This window comes from Monodon monoceros, unplaced genomic scaffold (assembly GCF_005190385.1).
Source record: "Monodon monoceros isolate NGI ecotype Baffin Bay Population unplaced genomic scaffold, NGI_Narwhal_1 Super_Scaffold_11, whole genome shotgun sequence".
In the NCBI taxonomy this organism is placed as follows: Eukaryota; Metazoa; Chordata; class Mammalia; order Artiodactyla; family Monodontidae; genus Monodon; species Monodon monoceros.
Window position 1 is genome coordinate 29,199,833 of NW_021703767.1, and position 24,149 is coordinate 29,223,981.

The window sequence follows — 24,149 nt, forward strand, 5'->3', positions numbered from 1 at the left end:
GTGAACCTGAGTGCTTCTTTTACTTTTATCAGATTCCAAATGAGAGTATACATTTTTCTCTGTTTGATGTGCTGGGCAAGATCTGGTAAGAACTAATGCTTTGATTTATCTTTAAAAATTATGTATAAAATAATCAGTATGGTCTGTATTCTGGAATAAAGAATGATATGACATTATGGTATAAAAATATACTATGATTATGGGTACTAATTATATCAAACAGATTATTATGAAGAAAGTTCGTGTGTGTGTGTGTGCGTGTGTGCATGTATGTGTGCTTGGTAAATTGTATGTTCTGTATTTTATTTTACTTTCTAGATAATTAGTAACTAGAAAATCTTTTACAAGGAGCTATAAATAGAGAACAAATACAAGTATTCAAGAGAAATTTAGAATAATTTAGTAATAGAGAAATTAATTCAGTATTTGGAAATCATGACTTAATAAACATCTTGTTTCAATTTCATTTGTTCAAATAACCCTAACTTTGAGGAAAATTTTTACATGGGTAAATTGTCAATTATAAAAGAAACAGTATAAGCATACTCTTGTCCTATTACACTAAACCAAAACAAGTTTACAGTAATAAAGTAGAACTTTATTGTCCTGGTTTACTGGCTTATGGTAATAAAGTTTACTAATTTTAGTAATATCATTTACTACTTTATGGTAATAAAGTAGAACTACTTGTTCTACTTTATGATAATAAGAAAAGCAGCAAATTTACAATTCACAATGAACAGTTTTTTGGTAGAGATTTTGCAAAAGCAGGCCATTTCCTTCATTTTAAATTTCTTTAAAAAAAATTCTTGAATGCATACTAGAATAACCTTAAAATGTCAGCTAGAAATTCAAATTATTCCTTATTTCTTTTCAATTAAATTGTAATTTTCAATTGTATATTGAGCTAGAAGTACATTCTGGAAATATTTCAGTTTTACATTCAAATACAGAATCTAAATAGTAATAATATACAGTTTATTATTTATATTTTACTCACTTGGAATTCTCCTGATAGGCGTTTTATGTTTTTGTAATGAATAGTAGTGGTGGCTAGTTCTGGTGGCTTGTTCTCCTAGGCCAAATCACTTAACCTCCTTGAACATCAGTTCACTCATTTTTAAATGTAAGTAAAATTTATAATACTATCTCAGTGCATTGTAAACCTCGAAAGAGATAACATAAATGAGTGATTTGGTCAATTATAAAGCAATATAAATTAGGTTAGAATAATCCACTGTGTTTTCTTCCACATGCATTTTCTCTGCAATTCTCTCAGAGCAATTTCCAGGTGTAGGGCTTCACACTGTATCTACCTGTGTACAGTTATGTTAGACCTGTATGGACTATGTATACCAGAACTCCCTGAGTTATGCATTTAAAAGTGTAGGTGTACCTACCAAATCAGAATCTCTGGGGATGGCCCAGAAACCTAACAATACATTTGAATAAACTTTCCCGGTCATTTTTTACACCCATTTTTAAACCCATGCTTGGGAATTCCTGGTCTAAAGACTTATCAGTCACCTACTTTATTTTGCTTGTGTAGTCAGCTTTATTTTCAACAGCTTTCCAAACATTTGCATAGTTGAAAAAGTTACTGATTGAATATCTTGATTTCTTGTGACATGTTAAATAAATGTATGTTTTCAAAATGTGCTTTGATTGCTTCAGAATCAGAAAATTAAACATACTGTATCACTTTCTGTCACGAGCATTCAGGGATTTTAAACTTCTACCTACAGTTTTGTGTCTCAACTGGCTCTATGGCCATGCAAACCTCAGTCTTCAATTCAGTTAGTTGTCTTATAGTATCAAATCGGTCAGCCGTTTGTTATCTGGAATTCTGCTGGCCCCAGAAGGTCTTCATTCTTCTTATTACACATGAATAAATAATCGAGTTAGTGAACTTCTGATAGAGTCTTATTTATGTTGCTCAACTGTTTGCATAATAACTCGTGCCGTAAATAAGCCCATGCTTTTCAGATCTCACCCACAAATGCTCTGTTGCTTCTGTGTGACCTTCCACAGGTCATTTAACTTTATCTATTTATTTATTTATTTAATTTATTTATTTTTGGCTGCATTGGGTGTTTGTTACTGTGCGTGGGCTTTCTCTAGTTGTGCTGAGTGGGGGCTACTCTTCATTGTGGTGCGTGGGCTTCTCATTGTGGTGGCTTCTCTTATTGCGGAGCACAGGCTCTAGGCACGCGGGCTTCAGTAGTCGTGTCTTGTGGGCTCTAGAGCACAGGCTCAGTAGTTGTGGCACACGGGCTTAGTTACTCCACGGCATGTGGGATCTTCCCAGAACCAGGGCTTGAACCCGTGTCCCAAGCATTATCAGGCGGATTCTTAACCACTGCGCCACCAGGGAAGCCCCATTTAATCTTTTTAAATTTCACTTTCTTCATACATAAAATGAGGTAAAGGATAGCAAATATAAAACAGTACAGTTCCTACATGGAGTGATTCCTAAATAAACATAAGCAATTATTAACATTATTGATGTTAGTGTTATTGCTGTTAACAAATACATTTCGTTTTCAGAAATGGAGAAAGAGAAGGAAGGAGGTTTTCATGCAGGCTTTGGGGGATAAATGTGGGTTTCAGAGGATTTTCAGAGGAAGGAAGAAGGGTTAAATCTTTCCAGGATGTGTTAGGATTGGTAAATTTTTATGACTGGGTTTTGAGGCCCCTCTCTTATTCATTTGGTCAATGCTGAAAGTTGCAAGACAGACTAACTTGTCTCAGCAGCTAACCGAGTGTACAAATGGGTTTGAAATCAAAGAATATTAGAATAACACAAGTCATAGGGGACCATTTGTTTCAACTCCTTCCATTTAAAGAAACTGAGGCTCAGAAGTGAGAGGAGAAAAAAATTTGCTCAGAGTCACAAGGGAGGTTTGAGAGAAGCTAGAGTCACCTGAGTCTCAGCTGTCCACGTCCAAGGTGCTGCCCACACCTCTGGACTCTGTCCATTTGATCACCTTGTCTTCCTCTTCACAGCCATTGCAACTATAATGGAAATATATTTCAGAGATAGAGCTGAACAACCTAGAATCATTATTCCTAACTTCATATGTCTTTGATATTTTAAAAAATTTTACTGCTTCTATAATTTGAAACCTAAGAAGATTTTCAGAATTCTTTCTGTGTACTGCTCTGTTGAGATTACTGCTAGAGTCATCATCTTTCTACATATTTGGCAATGAAATCCAATACTGTGCCCCTGCTACTAAATTTCTAATCACAGTAGCATTACTTAATCTAGTCCCCAGAACCTCAATTTGTTCAAGTTTCAAACAAAATCAGTGCTTATTTTTCTGTTCTAAATATCTTTATCTTTTTGCTGGTAACATTACTTGTTATCAGTTTTTAATTAACTGAAGTCTATTTAAACCATATTTCCTCATAACACTAACAAAGAGTATGTTAGATCTAGAATACTCAGAAAAGATTAAAATACAGGAGAGAGAAAACACACAGAAAAATATAGAAAAACAGATAAAAAATTACCATCATCACAAACTACAATTAAGGTATTGGTTTATTTCCTACCAGTTCTATTACAATAAATATGTTTGTACGTGCACAAATGTGCATTTAGAGTGCCCTGTATATACACTATGTATTACAGCTAAAATTAGGACTATGTGTGTGTATTTATGGACTATATAGATTTCTTAATTCCTGCATTATCATGGATACATCATAATTTATTTTTATATACTTGCATTGCCATATATTTAGTTGTTTTCCTAAATAACTACTTTTTTGTTTTTGGATGTTGGGGGTAGGAGTTTTTATTAATTAATTAATTTATTTTTGCTGTGTTGGGTCTTCGTTTCTGTGCGAGGGCTTTCTCTAGTTGTGGCAAGCGGGGGCCACTCTTCATCGCGGTGCACGGGCCTCTCTTGTTGCAGAGCACAGGCTCCAGACACGCAGGCTCACTAGTTGTGGCTCACGGGCCTAGTTGCCCCACGGCATGTGGGATCCTCCCAGACCAGGGCTCGAACCCATGTTCCCTGCCTTAGCAGGCAGATTCTCAACCACTGCGCCACCAGGGAAGCCCCCTAAATAACTACTTTAAAAAATACTGTGATATACATTGGTGTTAATGGTCATGGGTATAATGGTAAAAATGATATGTCATTATTTTAATTAATTTTTATTAGATTTTAAGAAGATTGAACACATTTTGATACATTTATGAGCTGCTTGAATATTTAATTTTGTAAAATGTATGTTTATATTCTTCACCTGGTGCTCAATTGGGGTGTTCTTTTTCTTCATTAATAGCTCTTTATATATATAAATTCCTTTTCTCCTTTACACTGAAAATATTTCCCTAAGTGTTTTTTTTTGTGTCATTCGGCTAGTTTATAGTGTTTATGTTACAGAAGTTTTAAATTCATGTGCTGTGAAATCTATTGGTCATACTTTATGGTTTGTTTCTTCCTTGGTTTTTATGCTAAAAAGTCATTCCTCAATCTGAGATCATGTACATATTAACTGTATTCTTCTTCTAGTTCACATAATTTTACTTTTACATGAAATGCTTTTTATATAACTAGAATCAAATAATTATCACAGCCATTATTTATTTTAAAATAGGTATCCTTAGGTATCATGGATAATAGAGTGTATTTCTGGGTGTTCCATTCTTTTTCATTAATCTATCTGTCACTTCTTGATTCAGTTTCATAGGCCTCTTTTTACTTGACTTATAATATAAATATAATTTTAATCATGCCATCTTATTATCTGTAAAGTTCATTCATTTTTCTTGTGCAATTTTCCCCTTCCCCAAGACATCTCATCAATCAAGATACAAAACATTTCTTGCGTCCAAAAATGTAGCTTCTAGCAGTTAATCTGCTCCCTACCTCTGGCTCCGTACAACCCTGATCTGCTTTCTGACACTCTAGATTAGATATTATCCCTTTTCTAGAATTTTGTATACATGGAATTAAACAATACATCCTTTTTCTGTTGTTATTTTATTATTTATTTATTTAATTTCTTTTTTTATTGGGGTATAGTTGTTTTACAATGTTGTGTTAGTTTCTACTGTACAGTGAAGTGGAGTTCCCTGTGCTATACAGCAGGTTCTTATTATCTATTTTATACATATTAATGTATATATGTCAATCCCAATCTCCCAATTCATCCCACCCCCCGCCACCCGCTTTCCCCCCTTGGTGTCCATTTGTTTGTTCTCTACATCTGTGTCTCTATTTCTGCCCAGCAAACCGGTTCATTTTTCTAGGTTCCACATATATGCGTTAATATACAATGTTTGTTTTTCTCTTTCTGACTTATTTCACTCTGTATGACAGTCTCTGGATTCACTTCACTCTGTATGACAGTCTCTAGATTCATCCATGTCTCTACCAATGACCCAATTTTGTTCCTTTTTATGGCTGAGTAATATTCCATTGTATATATGTACCACATCATCTTTATCCATTCGTCTGTTGATGGGCATTTAGGTTGCTTCCATGTCCTGGCTATTGTAAATAGTGCTGCAATGAACACTGGGGTGCATGTGTCTTTTTGAATTATGGTTTTCTCTGGGTATATGCCCAGTAGTGGGATTGCTGGGTCATGTGGTAATTCTATTTTTAGTTTTTTAAGGAACCTCCATGCTGTTCTCCATAGTGGCTGTATCAATTTACATTCCCACCAACAGTGCAAGAGGGAATATGTCCTTTTTTGCTTCTGGAGTCTTTTGCTCAGGGTGATGTTTTTGAGATTCATCAAAGTTCTTGCATGTGTAATCAGCTTATTCCTTTTTATTGCTGGGTAGTATTACATCATGTAGATAATCCATAATTTGTCTATCCGGATTCCTCTTGATTGACATGTAGCTTTTTTCCAATTTGGGGTTTTTATGAAAAAAAACTACTGTGAACTTGTTATACACGTTGTGGAAAATGTGTTCATTTCTTATGTGTAAACACCTAGAAGTGAATGTTTGGGGTCATGTAAGTGTATATTTAACATTAGAAAAAATCTACCAACTGTTTTCCAAAGTATTGTATCATTTTGTCATTTTCCTCAGCACTGTAGGATGCTTCAAGTTGCTCTGTATCCTTCCAAATAGTTCGTTTTGTCAGTCTTTAAATTGTAGCCATTCTAGTGATTGTGTAGCAGTACATTGTTTTGCTTTAATTTACATTTTCTTGATAACTGATCATGTTGAACATTTTTGAGCCTAGTGGCCATTAGACCGTCTCTTGTGAAGTATCTTCAATTCTTTTGTCATTTTTAAAAAATCACGTTTTCCTATTTTACATATATGTGTGTGTATACACACACATACAACATAACACACATATATTCTGGATACAGGTACTTTTTCAGGTGTATATTTTGCAAGCCTGCATATTCACATTCTTAACAGTGTCCTTTTAGGAGCAGACATCCTCCAATTTATCACTTTTATGTTGCGTGCGTACTCTATTGTATCTGAAAAATCTTTGCTTACGTCAAGATTGTTAATATTTTCTCTCAGTATTTCACACACAAGGCCTGTTGCCTGCCAGAGAATGAAGCCAAATCAAAGCAAGCAGAGCTGAGAGAATGAGAAGGAGAGAGAATGGGTCTAAGTTCTCTTTTACTCTATAACTAGTTTAGCTCCATTGTAACTAAGTCTGACCCTTCTGGGGTCCCCACTGAATGTCCCTGATGTTCATTAAGGTTTTTCTACTCTGGCTGGTCAGAACTTCAATGTCTCCTAGCCTGATGTGACCTTTGGAATTGTTGAGCTTACAGCTCTTTGTGGAGTTTCACCCTATGCAGGCATAGGTTCGTCTCCAGCAACAGATTCAAGAGGACTCCTCTGCAGGGTTTAGAGCTCTCCCTCTGCATGGGTCCCTCCTTTGTGGCACACTGTGATACAAATCCTAGTTGCTTCAACTTCTTCAAACTCCCGTCTTTCTCCTCACCTTGGCAAAACCGCCATGCTTTGTTGGGTTCAACCTTCCTGCACTGAAGTCTGGAAACTGCCTCCAGGTAGAAACGTATTAGGTATATGGTTTAAATCATTTGTTTACCTTTTTAAAGATATTATAGTCCTGTGGTTCTTGTTGTCCAGTGTCTAAACTTTTTTTTTTCATATATTTTATCGAGTGTTCTAGTTGTTTACAGAAGTAAAGCATGTCTGGAATAGTATCTATAATGACAGGAATTGCATTCTGTAAGATTTTTTGTTTGTTTGTTTTGTTTTAATTGTGGTAAAACATATATTAAAAATGACCATTTTCACCGTTTTTAAGTGTACAGTTCAGTGGCATTAAGTACATTCCCACTGTTGTGCAACCATCGCCACCCTCCATCTCCAGAACATTTTCAGCTTCCCAAACTGAAAATCTGTACCCCTTGAACTCCCCATTTTCCACTTTTCCCCAGCCCTTGGCAACCACTGTTCTACATTATGTTTTTATAAATTTGACTTCTTTAGGTACCTCATTTCAGTGGAATCATACAGCATTTGTATTTTTGTGACTGACTTATTTCACTTAATATAACATATTCAAAGTTATTCCACGTTGTAACATGTGTAAGAATTTCCTTCCTTTTAAAGGCTGAATAATATTCCATTGGATGTATATACCAGGTTTTGTTTATCCATCCATCCTTTGATGGATATTTGGGTTGCTTCTACCTTTTGGCTATTGTGAATAATGTTGCTATGAACATGCGTGTATAAAAATCTCTTTGAATCTCTGCTTTCAATTCTTTTGGATATATACCCAGAAGTGGAGTTTCTGGATTATGTAGTAATTCTATTTTTAATTGTTTGAGGCACCACCATAACATTTCCACAGCAGCTGCAACCTTTCAGCAATGCACAAGGGTTCTATTTCTCCACATTCTTGCCAAGAGTTGTTTCCTGGTTTTTTGTTTGTTTGTTTGTTTTTAATAGTAGCCATCCTAATGGGTTTGAAGTGAGTGTTATCTCTTGTCTTCATTGTTTTTAATTGATTTTTTGTTCTGACACATTTTGATCTCCATCTCATTTTCTTTTGTGTATATTCTATAGATTATTTTGTTTGTGTTTATCATGGGGATTACATATAACATCTAAAGTTATGACAATTTATCTTAAATTGATACTAACTTAACTCCAATTTAGACAATAAAGACTTCAGTAAAAACTTAACTTTCACATAAAATAGTGTTTTGCCGAAAGCCTGCTTTCGGTTTTAAGGTTCGTTGGATTCACTGGCAAAATAACCACTCGTTTCACACAAATAAACAGCTTTAATCAACGATTTAATGAAAGGTGATTTAACTTAATTTTTTTTTTTTTTTTTTTTTTTTTGCGGTGTGTGGGCCTCTCACTGTTGTGGCCTCTCCTGGTGCAGAGCACAGGCTCCAGACGCGCAGGCTCAGCGGCCATGGCTTACGGGCCCAGCCGCTCCGCGGCATGTGGGATCTTCCCGGACCAGGGCACGAACCCGTGTCTCCTGCATCGGCAGGCGGACTCTCAACCACTGCGCCACCAGGGAAGCCCTCTCTCTCATATTTGAAGAACAGTTTTGCTGGATATAGAATTCTAGGTTGAAAGTTCTCCTCTTTAACCACTCTAAATATCTTACTGCTTCTGGCTTGCAAACTTTCTGCTGAGAAATCCACTGATAATCTTACTGGGGATTCCTGTAAGTGTCTGATGCCTAGAACTTTATTTTTCTTTCTGTTCCTATAATCTACCTGAATTGAGTCAGTTCGATGTTCTTTAAGAGTTTTACAGTACACTAGTTTAACTTTTTTGTATCATTAGAAAAGTTTTGTTTTTATTTTCTTTACCTAATATTAATATTGCTGATGAAATTGATTATATGATGTCACAATAAAGCTAAACAAAACAAAGCAAAATAAAAACCCGGATCCTCAGTGGCATTTGAGGTAATGCAGTTATTATTCACATTTATCACATTTATGGAGTCAGGTGGGAATTGGGTCGGCACTGCTTTTCTTTGTTGGGTTTGCTGGCAGGTTTGGCTGTTGACTCGTCGTCAATCAGCTGGGGAGACTACCACAACTTAGCTCTTTTACACCTGTCCTTACTTTTCTAGCAGGCCAGACCTGGGGTATTTTCACGGTGATGGCAGAAGTGTGGGAGGCCCAGCCCTAACGTGCAAGCCCAGTTGAGCGTCTGCTTGCATTACGTCTACCAACGTCCTATTTTCCAGGGCAAGCTCTACTATTTGCACGCATATCAGGAAGCGGGGCAAATCACCCCGCTTATCATGGGAATACCTCAAAGTTACAAGACAAATGGCATGGACTCAGGAAAGAGTGATGAATTGGAGCCATCATTGCAATCTAGTATATCAACCTAGTTTCCTTTTATTTTATTTGTGTAGAATATACCTACCTCTCCATTGAAATTTCCCATGTACTTCTTTAAATAATTTATAGATGTTTCTTTTTTTATGAAAGCTGATTTTATTTTGGTTTTTAATAGGAAGGCTTTATTACAGTTACATAACTTTATATATCATATATATCTTTTTCTCTTGTGTAATTTTATCATTTTGTTTTATGCTTTCTACTTTCTATATTTTTCATTTTCTTTGTGTCTTGTATATATACACTGTTGCTATACTTATATATTATTTAGTGTGTAGAAATTTATGTGTACTGTTTTATATAGTGTAATGGTTAACAGTTAAGTTTTCAATATGTTTTAAAACCCACACTTACCTATTTATTAAAATTTTTTTAATGGACATATTTTGAATCCCCCAGTTAAGGAATTTTTGTACCACACCATTTTATTAGCATATTGACTTATACTAAATATTCTTATTAAACATTTGAACAAGAATAACTTCTGATATTGCATATTTTACTCAGTTTTATGCTGTTTACACTTATATTAGTGTCTAACTTGTTTCTATGCTCACTTTCATTCTTTTTATACTGTGAGTTTTTATCAATCTTGTCTTCAATAAATCTATCATTTATTTAACAGTGATGTCAGGAACTGTACTTAGTCAATTATGGGTGGTATACTTTAGGAAGAATATAAAATTATTAGGCCACAAACTTTTGCACTTATAATCTTCATTTATTATACTTTTATCTGTCTGATGTGTTGTTTTGGAAGACAAATCTGAAGTCACCATAACTTCATTCTTCTATTTGTACCTGGATTTTCTGCTTTGATATTTTTAGGATATTTTTTCTTTCATTGAAACCAAAACTGGGTTCTAGGAGGTCTCTTGGTGAGTCTGATGAACTGATTTTCTCTAGGTCATGCTGAGGCTTTTTCAGTTTGCACACCCTGGTATGCAATTATTTCCTTAGTTGTTTTAACCGCTACCCTCTCTCTCCCCAATTCCTCCCCCACCTGCCAGGGGAACATTGATGATTTTTAACTTGATTCATTATTTCCTATCCCATATCTGTGTTTACCTTCATAATTTAAATATCTTTCTTCCTTCATTTTCTTACTATAAGGTGAGATTTCCAGGTTTTAGCATTTATAAAGTGAATTTTTATTCTGCAGTTGCATTTTTACTTTTCCTGAAGTGGAGTATCTTGTTATTCCATTTTATCAATTTTTTTTTTGGCTGCACCACACGCGGGATTTTAGTTCCCTGACCAGGGATCAAACCTGTGACCCCTGCAGCGGAACACAGAGTCCTAACCACTGGACTGCCAGGGAATTTCCTCGTTATTCCATTTTAAACTTAACCTATTGTTTTTCACCTCAGTAAATTTTCTCTTAGTGGCCTCCTGTTTTTGAGATGTGGTTTTTCTTGCATTCTAATGAGGGTGCTAAAGAGTTTTCTGCTATTACTTCTGGATCCTGTTAATAGGCCATAGACTTTTCTGTTGACTGTTTTAAGTGATTTCTTTCCCTTATTTTATCACAGAGATTCCATTGTTTATTCCTCATTACTCATTCCAGGACCAGGTAAAATCTACCTTGGCTTGGAGTGGACCAGCAGTTTGGATGTATCAATTGCATTTAGACTTCTCAGAGTTCCAGCTGGTAGGAAGGTGGATAAGCACAATTCCCTACACAATTTGTACTGTGTAGTAAGCACTGATATTGCACTGAGGTTTATTTCTCCTCTCCACTTCCTCATTCCTTTGCATTTAGAACAAATGAAGTATCAAAGTTTTTCACTTGTCCAAGTATCTCTCAGCTGTTAATCTGAGAATTGAATGCAGGTCTTGCTTCTTCTTCACTGTCTTCGTCCTTTATTTTCCTCTAAATGATTGTGACAATGTCACATATATAATTTCCAAACTAGATTGATGGCAACTAGTGCATATTATTATGGATTTACCAAATATATCTACATATAAAATATATATGTGTAGTTTTAAATATATATTTATATATGTTAAAATAAACATTTAAATGTATATATGTAGTGGCTTAAGCACATCATTATTTCTGGGCATTTAAATCACTTCTATTTCTCCAGTATTAAAATAATGTATATTCATTTTTTACATGTGTTCAGACTATTTTCTTGGGATAAATTCTTAGAAGTGTAATTACTGGCATAAACATTACTAATATTTTTGTGCATTTTTGATATATATTGACAAATTGTTTTCCCAAATCTTCTTACCAAGTTAAATTTCCAGAAGCAGTACGAGCATATGTTCTCATTAAAATTTTTTTTGAAATTATATGCTTATTTTGGAAAAAAAATACAATTCTTAAAAACTATGAAAAGAAAATAAAAAGCAGCCATGTTTCACTGCCTAGTAATGACTATTGCTGTTGGTTTGGCTTAGTTATTTCATTTTCTGCTCTACTTTCTAGGATGGATGGATGGATAGATATGTAGGTATGTAGGTAGATAGACAAATAGGATGCACACATTGATGAAATTCTATATGATGATAATTAAGGCGTTTTAAATTTTTGTGTGATTATGCATAACCCTCTGATTAATGTCTTTATATTTTTTAGAAGTTTTTTTTTGTATTGGAGGATAGTTGATTTAATGTCTTTATATTTAATACAAATTATTTATTTCATTAATGTAAATCCTAGGAAGAAAATCAGGAAGAGTAAATATTTTTAAGATTATGTCTGTGTAGTATACACTTAGACACATATAAAATTTCAAAAGGATGTGTCAACTTATGCTCTCAGCATCCAGGTATATGAATATTCGTTACAAATTTACCCTTGTAAGTATTATGTATTTAAAGGATTTTTTCATTTTGTTTAATTTGATAGGAAGAAAATGATATATTTTTTGTTTTGATTTGTGTTTATTTGATTACTACTCAGGTAAAATATATTTTTTCTAATGGTTATTATCCATACCTAAATATTCTTCTGTAAATTTATTTTTTAATTTAAAAAAATTTTGGCTGCAATGGGTCTTCACTGCTGTGCATGGGCTTTCTCTAGTTGCAGCAAGCAGGGGCTACTCTACGTTGCGGTGCGTGCCTTTCTCATTGCAGTGCCTTCTCTTGCTGTGGAGCACGGGCTCTACACACGTGAGCTTCAGTAGTTGTGGCTCGAGGGCTCTAGAGAGCAGGCTCAGTAATTGTGGTGCATGGGCTTAGCTGCTCCCTGGCATGTGGGATCTTCCCAGACCAGGGCTCGAACCCATGTCCCCTGCATTGGCGGGTGGATTCTTAACCACTGCGCCACCAGGGAAGTCCCTGTAAAATTTCTGTTAAAGTTCATAGTCAATTTATGGACTTTTATTGGTGTGTATAACAATTTCCTTATTAATGTTAACGATTTTAATCACACGGTTGCTATTTTGTACAGATAAAAAATTAATTCTTAATTTTTATCCAACCACATTTATTTCTATATTTCGTTGTAAATTTTGAATACATCTAGTTCAAAAAGTCTATTTAAGTAATCAGCGAATTACTTAAAACATTGTAGTTGCTCAGAAAATTATGTTAAAAGGCTAATAAAGTGAAAACCTCCCCACCCTCCAAGTTCAATTTTTTTCTTTGCAACAGCAACAGGAATCGAATCAAATACTATCCCAATACTCAGCTTGACTGACTTCTTTTTTTTATTTCAGAGAGTAAAGGACCATGCCTTACATTCTCTCACCTAAGTTTAAAGGATTCCTTCAGAGATCTGTTTAATCCCAAAATGGAGATATTTTTGATATTGTATACAAGGAACAACCCGAGCTGTGCTGAGTCACTGTTTGAGCAGGATAACTCACTTAATGTTAATTTCAACACAAGAAAGAAAACAGTCTGGCTTATTCATGGATACAGACCAACGGGCTCCACTCCACCATGGCTTCAGAACTTTGTGAGAATTTTGTTGGACCAAGACGATATAAATATAATTGTAGTAGACTGGAACCGAGGTGCTACAACTTTTCTTTACAGTAGAGCGGTTAAAAATACCAGAAAAGTTGCTGTGAGTCTGAGTAGGTACATTCAGAATCTTTTGGTAAGTCTGGAATTTTATGTGTTATATATGTTATACAATATACAGTATGTTATGTAATACTGCAAAGTGGTAATAAAATACCATTTTCCTGTAGCATTTAGAATTACTGCATTGATATGCTAATGTATACAGCCATCTTTTCTTTGTGTAAGGATAATTCTATACCTAGACGTGATCTTAGTTTTTAAAAATTATCTTAAAGACTCAGTTATTGTGTTTTATCTTAAAATCTTTTAAGATTTTTGTTTTTTTAACTCTACCTATACTTCAGGATAATGTAGTGATTCTATGTACACAGAGGGGATAAACTATACAATCATTAGATTTTTTTAGATATATTTTCTAAGGTACGTCTAAAATGTTTCAAATTGATCAAGTGTGCGTTGGTAAAAGTGAGGGGAAAACAGCTTGAAAAGTAGCATACTTTTGCCAACCGTGGAGGCAGGTCTCAGTTCCATTTACGTTTATCCAGCATTTAGGTCCAGGGTTGGGATGAGTCAAATAAATTCAGGCCAGTTCTTGGTCGTCTATAGTTGAATTGATCTTTGACTGCTAAGTCAATACATATGAAGATCCATGTCTGTTCTAGAGGGAGGTGGTAGTGATGGCACTCGAGAGAAGGAAGGGTGATATATGATTTGGGGACATTCTTGAGCTTGAAATCGCCTTTGAGTTGTGTTGTGCTGAACTTCCAAGCCTCTGCTGAAATCGAGCAAGCATCATAGATCCAAGAAGCAGTTGCACACAGTGGTTAGGAGTCAGACTGGAGGGGTTCAAAGACCACCAAATCCATATCATCTGTGTGAGTTGGAGCAATTGCTTAACTATTCTGCCTCATTTCCTTGTCTATACATTTGGGATAACAAAACTTTCTAACAGTATTTTATTTAAGTATTAAATGAAATTAATTCTTAACCAGCACTTGGCATATAATAACCATTGAATAAAATCAGCTATCATTATTATTTTTACATCCTCAAATTTGGACAAAACCAAACTATGCCTCTGGAGACAGAAGAAGTAATTGATTCACCTGTTCTTACTGATAGTCTATAAATTGCATAATTGATTTTTCCTTTTAGCGGTGGTCTTTGCTCTAATTCATAAATATGTACCTCAAAGTGTGGAACATGTGAATGTTAAGTAGAGAAATTTAGGAAAATTGTAGTATTAGATTTCTAACAGTGCTTTTGCTTGCGAAGTCTCCGTATTAAGGAGAAGGGATGAAAAAGTTCAGTAGCACTGAAGTTGAGAGTGATACTCCCTGGAGGTTCCAGGCATTGGTCTGAGAAATTTGTTGAAGAAAATTATCATTCTGTGCCTGCAAAACCTGAATCTAGTTTCTCATTAGAGTAAATGTTCCACATCTTTCTGTAAGCCATTGGATGTGTCACTGTGTAGAATGGACCATGACCTGCTTCCTGAGAGTGTGGTAGAAGAAATTCTTCCTCATTTAAGCTCCTAATGCCCCCCTCCCCCTCCCCTGGGCTGAGACTCTAGAAGGTGTCCAAACTTGGGCTTGGAAGATCAGACTCCATTACTCTCCAGCTTGTGCTGGGGGAAATCACTTAAAAATCTCTGAGTCTCATTTTATCATCTCCAAAGTAAGGATGATTTTTCACACGGTTTGGTCTTCCTAAAGTTTTTGACACAATCTACAGATAAAAAAGGGAGGTAGATTAGGTTATATTTTGGAGTTGAACAGACCTGGATTTCAAGTCTTTTTCCCTTATAGTAATACGTATATGAGATTTTGGGCAACTCATTATCAAACGGTATTTATTCAGCATTTAATAGATGCTGGGGAAAGTTTTAGGCAATAGGATAAAAATATGTAACTCATAGGACTATTGTGAATATTACATATGAGATTTAAAAAACACATACCAAGGTGGCTAGCACAAAGTTAGTTTTGTTATTATTATTACAAAATGCTTTATTAATTAAATGTATTATTTTGCATATGCTATTCTAGATAAAAATGATAACGTTTTCTAAATTTTTAAATAAAAATTTAATGGTATTATAACTGTACAGAAAAATCAGATATTTTATGGAAAAAGTTGAACAAAGGTATAGTTATGTGAAATTATAAAATCCCATTCCCTGTCTCCCAGAAATGGATTAAACCGGAAAAAATAATGAATTTTAGAATATCGATGCAACAGGCATAATTTGTGATTTTCTGAAATGAAAACTGTAACATTGTATTTTGAATTGCAGGGGCATGGAGCATCTCTTGATAATTTTCATTTCATAGGTGTGAGCTTAGGGGCTCATATTAGTGGATTTGTTGGAAAGATATTTCATGGTCAAGTTGGAAGAATAACAGGTAAAAATATTTTTGACAAAATTAATATTTTAGTATACTTTTAAGCATCAGAAGTTATTACTTTATTTAACAGGGGCAATATTTAAGGAAAGGAAATGATGCACAAACTTTTTTTTTCTATATTATATTCAGATGCTGGTATTTGTTTGGTTAGACTCTTAAGTCTTACTTATTTCTTCACCGAACTTAAATTACCCATATAGAAATGGGAGGAAAATGATTAATTTCTGCAGTCCCATATGAATTTTAAGGACACATTATTGTATCAATCCTAAGGAAAGTTTGGCCCATCAAATGTAAAACTTTTTTCATGTATTAACTAAGAAGATAACCTATTACCATGTACTTAAATTTTAGAAACTTTAATGTATTTTAATTCTTTTAACAATTTTACTTGAACACTAGAAGGGAGAATCAGGAGTTGATATCCATGCCTGAGGGATTCTGGACCCCAGTTCTCCTTGTATTTCCTTAACAAGGTTACTGCATCCACAAAGCTTAGTAACCAAATAATGCTGACATGGATGTTCAGGCTTCCCTTTAGGAATGGTGGTGATTTAAAAACTATCCTTCCCCAGTTAATTTAGCTTTTTAGAATTATTGAGATCCATTCCCATAGATGATTTATAATAATTTCAAATGTTAATACTAGAGTCTTAAGTTAACAAAGAGGGAGGGTAGAGGTGAATAACTTGTTTAGATCTTTACGATCTTTACAAACCTTAAGTATACCTTACTTACTTTGATCAGTTTTAACTTGATTCTCATTATATGGATGTGAAAGTTGAGGTTAACTGAATGAATGCGGGACCGTCAAAAAGTTAGTAACAGCTAAGCCAGGATTTATACAAAGGCCTCTAGCATCCAAAGTCCATTCTCTTTCAACCACCATACTAGCTCAATTTGATCTGCTGGTAATCCTACTTTATTTTAAGGTGTGTTGATTCACATATGAGTCTAGTTTGAATGGTTCCACATGCCAAGCAATCATCAGGGTTTAAAAAGCCAGCAAATGCAGTGGTTCTACATCAGAACAACTTATAGGAAGAGAGAAGTTTCTGCCTCATTCAGTCATATGGGCCAAATAAACTAGGGAAAACAGAAGGTACTGAGATAAAGCAATATTATATTTTACTTTTTAAGATGATTGTTGCCCTATTGCATAGATGTTCTCAAGGCATTGCATTTCATGTCCTCCCCACCTTTTTTACACACTGCAGGTCATGAGCTTCAAATTTTTATTTAGAATTACAAGTACACCAGAAATAATATCTATATTTTATGAAACTTTTAATATATTTTCCTTATGCGTATGCGGGAAACTTTTGTGAGAAATGAATGATAAGCTAATAATAAATATGTTTTATTCCAAGCTCAAATTGCACTTAACATTTTAGACCTATAGAGAGATCCAGGATGAGCTCGTGCAGAATGAGGCTCAAGACAGGACCAGGATAGTATTTATTATTTCCCCTCCTCAGCAGTAGTAGTAGTTACTTTCTGTTACATAGAGATTTACTATCAGTGTATTCCTAATTACTTCTTAAGTAAAAATGCTAAAAAAACCCACAATATTTTGTCTAGGCATCTGTAGTGTGGCTTAACACTACATCATTGATGAACTCTGAAGACTGGAAAAAAGATTATTCAAATAAAGAAGATACTTGCTATTCATCTAATTTCATTTACTGTTAGATTTGTTTTAGGACAGGTTTAAGCTAAAACTGTATAGGCTCATTATGTTTATAATGTAATAATAATGCAAGCATATGATCTACTGAACTCTGTAGTATGACTTGATTAATAGATTAATAGCTTCTTTCTTGAATTTCAGGTCTTGACCCTGCTGGACCACAATTCTCTGGAAAACCATCAAATGGCAAATTAGATTACACTGATGCACATATTGTGGATGTCATACACACTGATACCAATGGTAACAATGTAGGATTTATTGCTTAATCATTTGAAAATAGAAAAGGAGATGTAGACAGTGGGGAAGAGGAAAACTTAATAAGAGAGAGTAGTGGATGAAATGATAAGACTGTAATTATATAGTGATTATATTTCCCACAAGCAACATTTCTTGGAGTTAGTGAAAACCTGTGGTGTCCAATGGAACTCTTTGCCTTCAGCTTTCCTCCTTCAGGTTTCAAGAACTGTCATGTCATCCTAAAAAAACTGAAATTTGATAAAAAAAAATATACTTCATCCTTTTCATGTTATTAACATTTTATTGATTTGATTACAACTTCCCTCATGCTTAATGTTCCTGATGCATTTAGATCACCATTCTCTCATCATTTTATCACTTTGCTGTATGTCAACTCAAACTCAGCACAGATCTTCAGGCACAGAGAGAGTACTTTTCCCTAAAGATTTTTAATTATTTTCCTCAAAATGTCTAACCAACTATTGATCGTTTTAACCAGAGTGCGTTGGACAGACACTTTCAGGTAATATTTTAGATGGCCCAGATCCCCTTCCTGAGTTGAAACTGATGGTACTAATATTTATTGAGTACTTCGTATATACGAGGCACTTCAAGTTCTTTATGTGAATTGATTACGGAATTCTCCTAAGTCCCCATGAGTAAGTAAATGTTATCATCCCCCTTTTACAAATGGAGAAGAGGCTCAGGTCAAGGTGACAAGGCCAGTAGGAGGCAGAGTCAGAATTTGAAATAGAATCCTCTGATTCCAAAATCTGCACTTCACCAGTATGCTGCTCAAATTAACTGGAAATTTACATGTGTTTGGTTGGGGTGCATGGGGAGGATATAGTGCTAAGGCAGAGACAGGAGGAAGTGACCCAAAGACTGCTCCCAACTCCCTATTTCCTCAGGTTTATTTTCTCTTTGGTCCAGGTAATTTATTTTCTCCCATATTATTCTGAATTTACCCTGTGGTGATCCATACCAATGATTCTGTGAGATATATAAATACCATTAATGCCATAGATGACAATTTTTCAAATTCTATGTCTATATGCCCATGGGCTGAGCCTATAATCAGAACAATTATGCTCTTTATTTGGAATCTAAGTTCATCTACATCATACAGAGAGTCAGTGCCTAAAGTCTCATAGTTCTGATACCCTCAACCTTTCACGTTTTCTTTCTCTAGCCCTGTATATCAGCTTAACATTCCCACACACAGCACACCTAGTGCCAATTACTCTGCAATTCTGAACTCCTCTTTTTGAAATTCCAACTTCAATTCTGCTTATGGCCTTTTGAATTGGCTCTTCATACTTTTTATTGTTTTTGTTTGCATTTTTGACTTTTCCTAATAAACTGTTTGGATTGTCTTATATTCTTAATATCTTTTGATGACTCAGCTTATCAAATCTAACTTGCCACTAGATGCCACATAGTTGGCACCTTTAACTGATCTTTTTATGACTATCACAAAGGAGGAACACAGATTTTTGATACTGCATATTCACCTGTCTCAAGGAATCTCTGAATGAGATACTGCCCTTTCCTTAAATACTAACCTATGAGTGCATTTTCTACTTGCCAGTAATTCTTGTCCTTTTTCAGTTGTATATGTTAAGGAAGCTATGTTGCCTTTCATAATTGTTGATTAGGTAATTTGAACAAACATTCCTGCTGGGATATCAGGAAAAAATTACCAGTCTAATATCCAGAAGACAGAAAAATTCCAGGGAGGTGAACTGGTAATTTGGAGTCACTTTTCTCTGGTGTAGAGAATATGGGAAGTGTTTTTGAAACCCTCATATGAGGCTTGTAAAACATCTTATACTACTTTTTGGGACCCCAAAGTGTAGCGCTATAGGAATAAAGGTAAACTTGAAATAAACCAGCCTTTTTATAATCTCTAGTAAAGCTTTTAATAATCCGAAGTTGCCAGAAAAATCTCATTTATTGTGTTTTGTTTAAGGAGCTCTTGGATTGTTGGACATGCTAGGTACCTGATAGAAGCCAATAATAGTCCTTTTTTGTAGGAAGATCACATCATCCTTGGTCTCAAATTATTTTTATAAATATATATATATATATATATATATTTTTTTTTTTTGCGGTACGTGGGCCTCTCACTGTTGTGGCCCCTCCCATTGCGGAGCACAGCCTCCGGACACGCAGGCTTAGCGGCCATGGCTCATGGGCCCAGCCGCTCTGCGGCATGTAGGATCTTCCTGTACCGGGGCACGAACCCGCGTCCCCTGCATCGGCAGGCAGACTCTCAACCACTGCGCCACCAGGGAAGCCCTATAAATATATTTTTAAATGTCCAGCATCCAAATAAAGATAGCCAGGTACACATGAAGCAAGAAACGTGCATGAGAACCAACAGAAACAATAATCAGCAGAAACAGACCCATAGGCCTCCAACACTGGCTAAAACGTGCTTAATATTTTCAAAGAGATAAGATAAGACTGCAAATATCAGCAGAGAATGACATTTAAATATAAATATGACCTATTATATTTGATAAAAATAATAAAAAGTTTTTAACTTAAAAAATAAAATAATTGACAATTATTGAATGGGTTGAACAGAAATTTTGAATCAGGTAAAAAGAGAAAGCGAGTGACTTGGAAAATAGTTGAGAAGTCTGTTTCTAGAATAAAGTAAAAGGGTACAATACGGAGCAAAAATCAGAGAGCAGACAATACAGAGATGTAAGAGGTACATAGGATAAATAGTGAGAAGGTCAATCATGTTTCATTCAAATTCAAAATAAAAGGAGAGAAAAATGGAACAGAAATGATATCTAAAGATAATATCTCAGAATTTCTAAAAACTGAGGAATTATAATCAATAAAAAATTGGAATGCAGTTAATTCCAATGTGAATAAATAGACATCCTCATTGAGACACATGATAGTAAAGTTACAGAAAAGACCACAACAAAGCATACAGCATAAAATTAAATGAATAAAAAATGACCCAAATTATAACTAGTTTCTCAACAGAAACAGTGGAAGTTAGGAAAGAATAGAGTTATACTTCCAATATGGTGAAAGAAAATAGCTGCCTAGTATCCCAATCTGTTTCAGGAAAAAAAAAAGGAAACTATATAGTTTCAGACAAGTATACACTGAGAGAAATTGTCATCAAAAGAAGGAAAATTATCCTTTGATGGCTATTCAGGAAGGAAGAGTATTGAAAATGGTAAAATACAGTTCAATCTAAATGGATGTTGATGGCATAAAACACTGTTATTGTTTTATGGAATTTGGAATATATAGAGAGAATTAAAATACGTTACAAAAATAGCATATTTTGGGGAGCTGTTAACTGAAGTTCAAGCATTTTTTGTTCCTTTAATTGTATGGAAGAAAGGTTAAAAGTAATTGTCAACAGTTGGTATTTACAAATCAAGGCTTTCTGTTAAATCTCTAGGTATCCAAAAAGAAGAGAGTAAAAGAGTATATAACTTCCAAAGCAACGGAGGACAAAAGGGAATAATTTTTTTTAAGTCCAAAAGAAGGCAAGAAAGGAGAGAAAGAATCATAAAGATCAGACAAAGTAAATAGAAGTAAATAATATGATGGTAAAATTAAACCCAGCTCTACCATTAAATGTAAATAGCCTAAATGAAATTTAGGCTGTTAGATTCAACAGCCTAACTATGGTGTCACACTTAGTTAAAAAGACGAAAATTCAATTATGTGTTATTTATTAAAGACATATATAACAGTAAGGAAGCAGAATATGTGAAAGTAGAACATTGATATGCAAATATTATCCACCAAAAGGTGGTGAATCTACATACATTAACTTAGACAAAAATAATTTTATCTCAAAATTAGTAGAAACATAGAAAGGCTTAAAATTATAAAACTTTCAACTCACCAGGAAGATAGTTTGTATATACCTAATAACATGGCTTAAAATTACATAAAGCAAACTTTACACTATCCCATTGCAGAAAGAAAAGCAACTGCGCAATCATAGTGGGAGATTTTAATTAGAAAAATTGATCTAATGGACATTTATAAAACATTATACCCAACAACTGGAGAATATACATTCTTCCAAAGCATCATGGATATTTTAGAGAAACATTATACACTGGGCCTTAAAAATATTCTCAAATTTTTCATAGAGGGGGAAGCATAAAAGGTAGTATTCTCTATATTCAAAGCAATTAAACTATAAATAAATAAGAAAAATATAAGTAGAAAATCCATATATTTTTAGAAGAAACATATTTTTAGATAACTAATGAGGGAAGAATAAATAATAATGGAAATATAAAATATTTTGATTCAATAGTATTAAAGTTACTACATATTAAAATTTGTTGGAGTCAGCAAAAGCCATGATTAGAAATAAATTTCCAGTTACAGATATCTTAAAAGGCTGAAAATCAATAATCTAAACATCTATCTTGGGAAATTAAGAATTAAACATAAAACATACCCATAGATATTAAGAAGTTGATGATAAACATACAAAAATGGAATAAAAATATCAATTAGAAGTGATATAAAAAGCCAAAAATTTGCACTTTAAAAAGACAACATTAATTATTTAAAACTATGTCATTTTTACCTTCTTTCAATAAAATGAAAGGAACATAGAATGCTTGAACTTTATATATCACCGTCCAGAGTAATGAGTCCTTGGAGAGAAAAAAACAGAAAGGACAAGGAGAGAAAACACAACTAATATCAATAATAATAAAGGAGATAGTGTTACAGATACTATAGGTATTAAAATCATCACAAAGCAATGTAATGAACAATATTTTGCAAATAAATATGAAAATATATGACCATATGGTATGATATATGAAATATAAAATTCTTATGAAAAGCAAAAGCATTTACCAAACTGACAAATGAAAAGGGAAAGTTTGAAGAGTTTTTTAACTATTGATAAAATAGAAACTGTAATTTAAAGCCTTCCATCAAAGTAAATTCCCAGGCAAGTTTTTGTTCTCTACCAAACAATTAAGTGATAAATAAGACCACTGTTTCACAAACACCTTCAGATAATAACAAATAAATAGGAAATGGTTTGCAACCTTTTTAGAAAGCCATCACAAACTTAATGTCAAAAGTTAAGACATTGCAGAAAAGACAGTTTGCTGGACATTCTCTATAATAATCATAGATGCAAAAATTCTGCATAAAATATAAAATTAGTAAGCCAGCAGCATATAAAATTGGTATTGAATCACATCCATTTGGATTTATTATCAAAAAGCAAATTTAGTTTAACATTCAAAAATCAGTTTCTTAATTCATCTTAGCAAAAGAATAAGGGAGAAAATTCATTTAATAATCTCAATCAAATGAAGAAAAAGCTTTAGGGAGAATTTATGTATAGCAAAAACTGGAAAATTGGGAAAAGAAGTAAAATTCCACAATCTGTTAAAATATATCTATTCAAAAATCTGTAGAAAATGTCACGTTGATGATGGAATTTGGAAGACTTTCTTTTTGAGACTGGGAACTGGAAAAGGATGCCTAGTCTAGTCATTCTGAAGCAACATTTTACTGGATGTCTTAAGTGCAGTAAGGGGAGAAAAGTATTAAAAGATATAAAAATATAAAATCATTTTCAGATGATATGTTTGCATACATAGATAACCCCAAAGAATCTCCAGATAATTAGAATTCACAGGAAAATTTAGCAAGGTTGTTGAATATAAGCTATATATACAAAATTCAATTATTTCTAGAAACCAGCAATAAGAGTTAGCAAATAAAACGTTAGAATTATACCATTTTAATAAGATAAAATCTAGAAATAACTCTTAAGAAAATAGTGCAAGTGCTCTACGCAGAAAACCACAAAACATTGCAGACCAAAATAAAAAGGAACTAAACCACACATATGAATGTGAGTGTTGTATACATGTCAATTTTTTGCAACTTGACCTACAGATTCAATGCAATCTTTGTCAAAAGCCAATATTTTTTAAATAACCTCACAAGCTAATTATAAAATTAATATGGAAATGAAAAGGGTCAAGTATTGTTATTCTTTTTTTTTACATTAATTTATTTGTTCATTTTTGACTGTGTTGGGTCTTTGTTGCTGCGTGCGGGCTTCCTCTACTTGTGGCGAGTGGGGGCTTCTCTTGTTGCGGAGCACGGGCTCTAGGCACACAGGCTTCAGTCGTTGTGGCTAGCGGGCTCTAGAGCGCAGGCTCAGTAGTTCTGGCGCACGGGCTTAGCTGCTCCACAGCATGTGGGATCTTCTCGGACCAGGGTTCAAACCCATGTCCCCTGCATTGGCAGGTGGATTCTTAACCACTGTGCCACCAGGGAAGCCCCTGTTAAAGTGTTCTTGAAAGAAGAAAAAAGTGCAAAGACATGTGCTTCCGGATATCAAGTCTTATGAAATGGTAATAGTGAAGACAGTGTCATTAGTGTAAGGGTGACAAAAAAGTCAGTAAAAAAAAAAAAAA

General features: G+C 34.2%; 1 protein-coding gene across 4 annotated transcripts in view; it reads left to right on the forward strand.

The window, feature by feature from the left end:
* Nucleotides 1-24,149, forward strand: part of LIPI (lipase I) — a 79,685-nt gene continuing 55,536 nt past the window's right edge. For all 4 annotated transcript variants that reach the window (XM_029214747.1, XM_029214748.1, XM_029214750.1 and 1 more), the window contains exons 1-4: nt 1-85; nt 13,038-13,423; nt 15,647-15,755; nt 17,590-17,691. In XM_029214747.1, the coding sequence (XP_029070580.1) occupies nt 40-85; nt 13,038-13,423; nt 15,647-15,755; nt 17,590-17,691 (643 nt within the window). In that variant the 5' untranslated portion in view covers nt 1-39. The remainder of the gene's footprint in view (nt 86-13,037; nt 13,424-15,646; nt 15,756-17,589; nt 17,692-24,149) is intronic.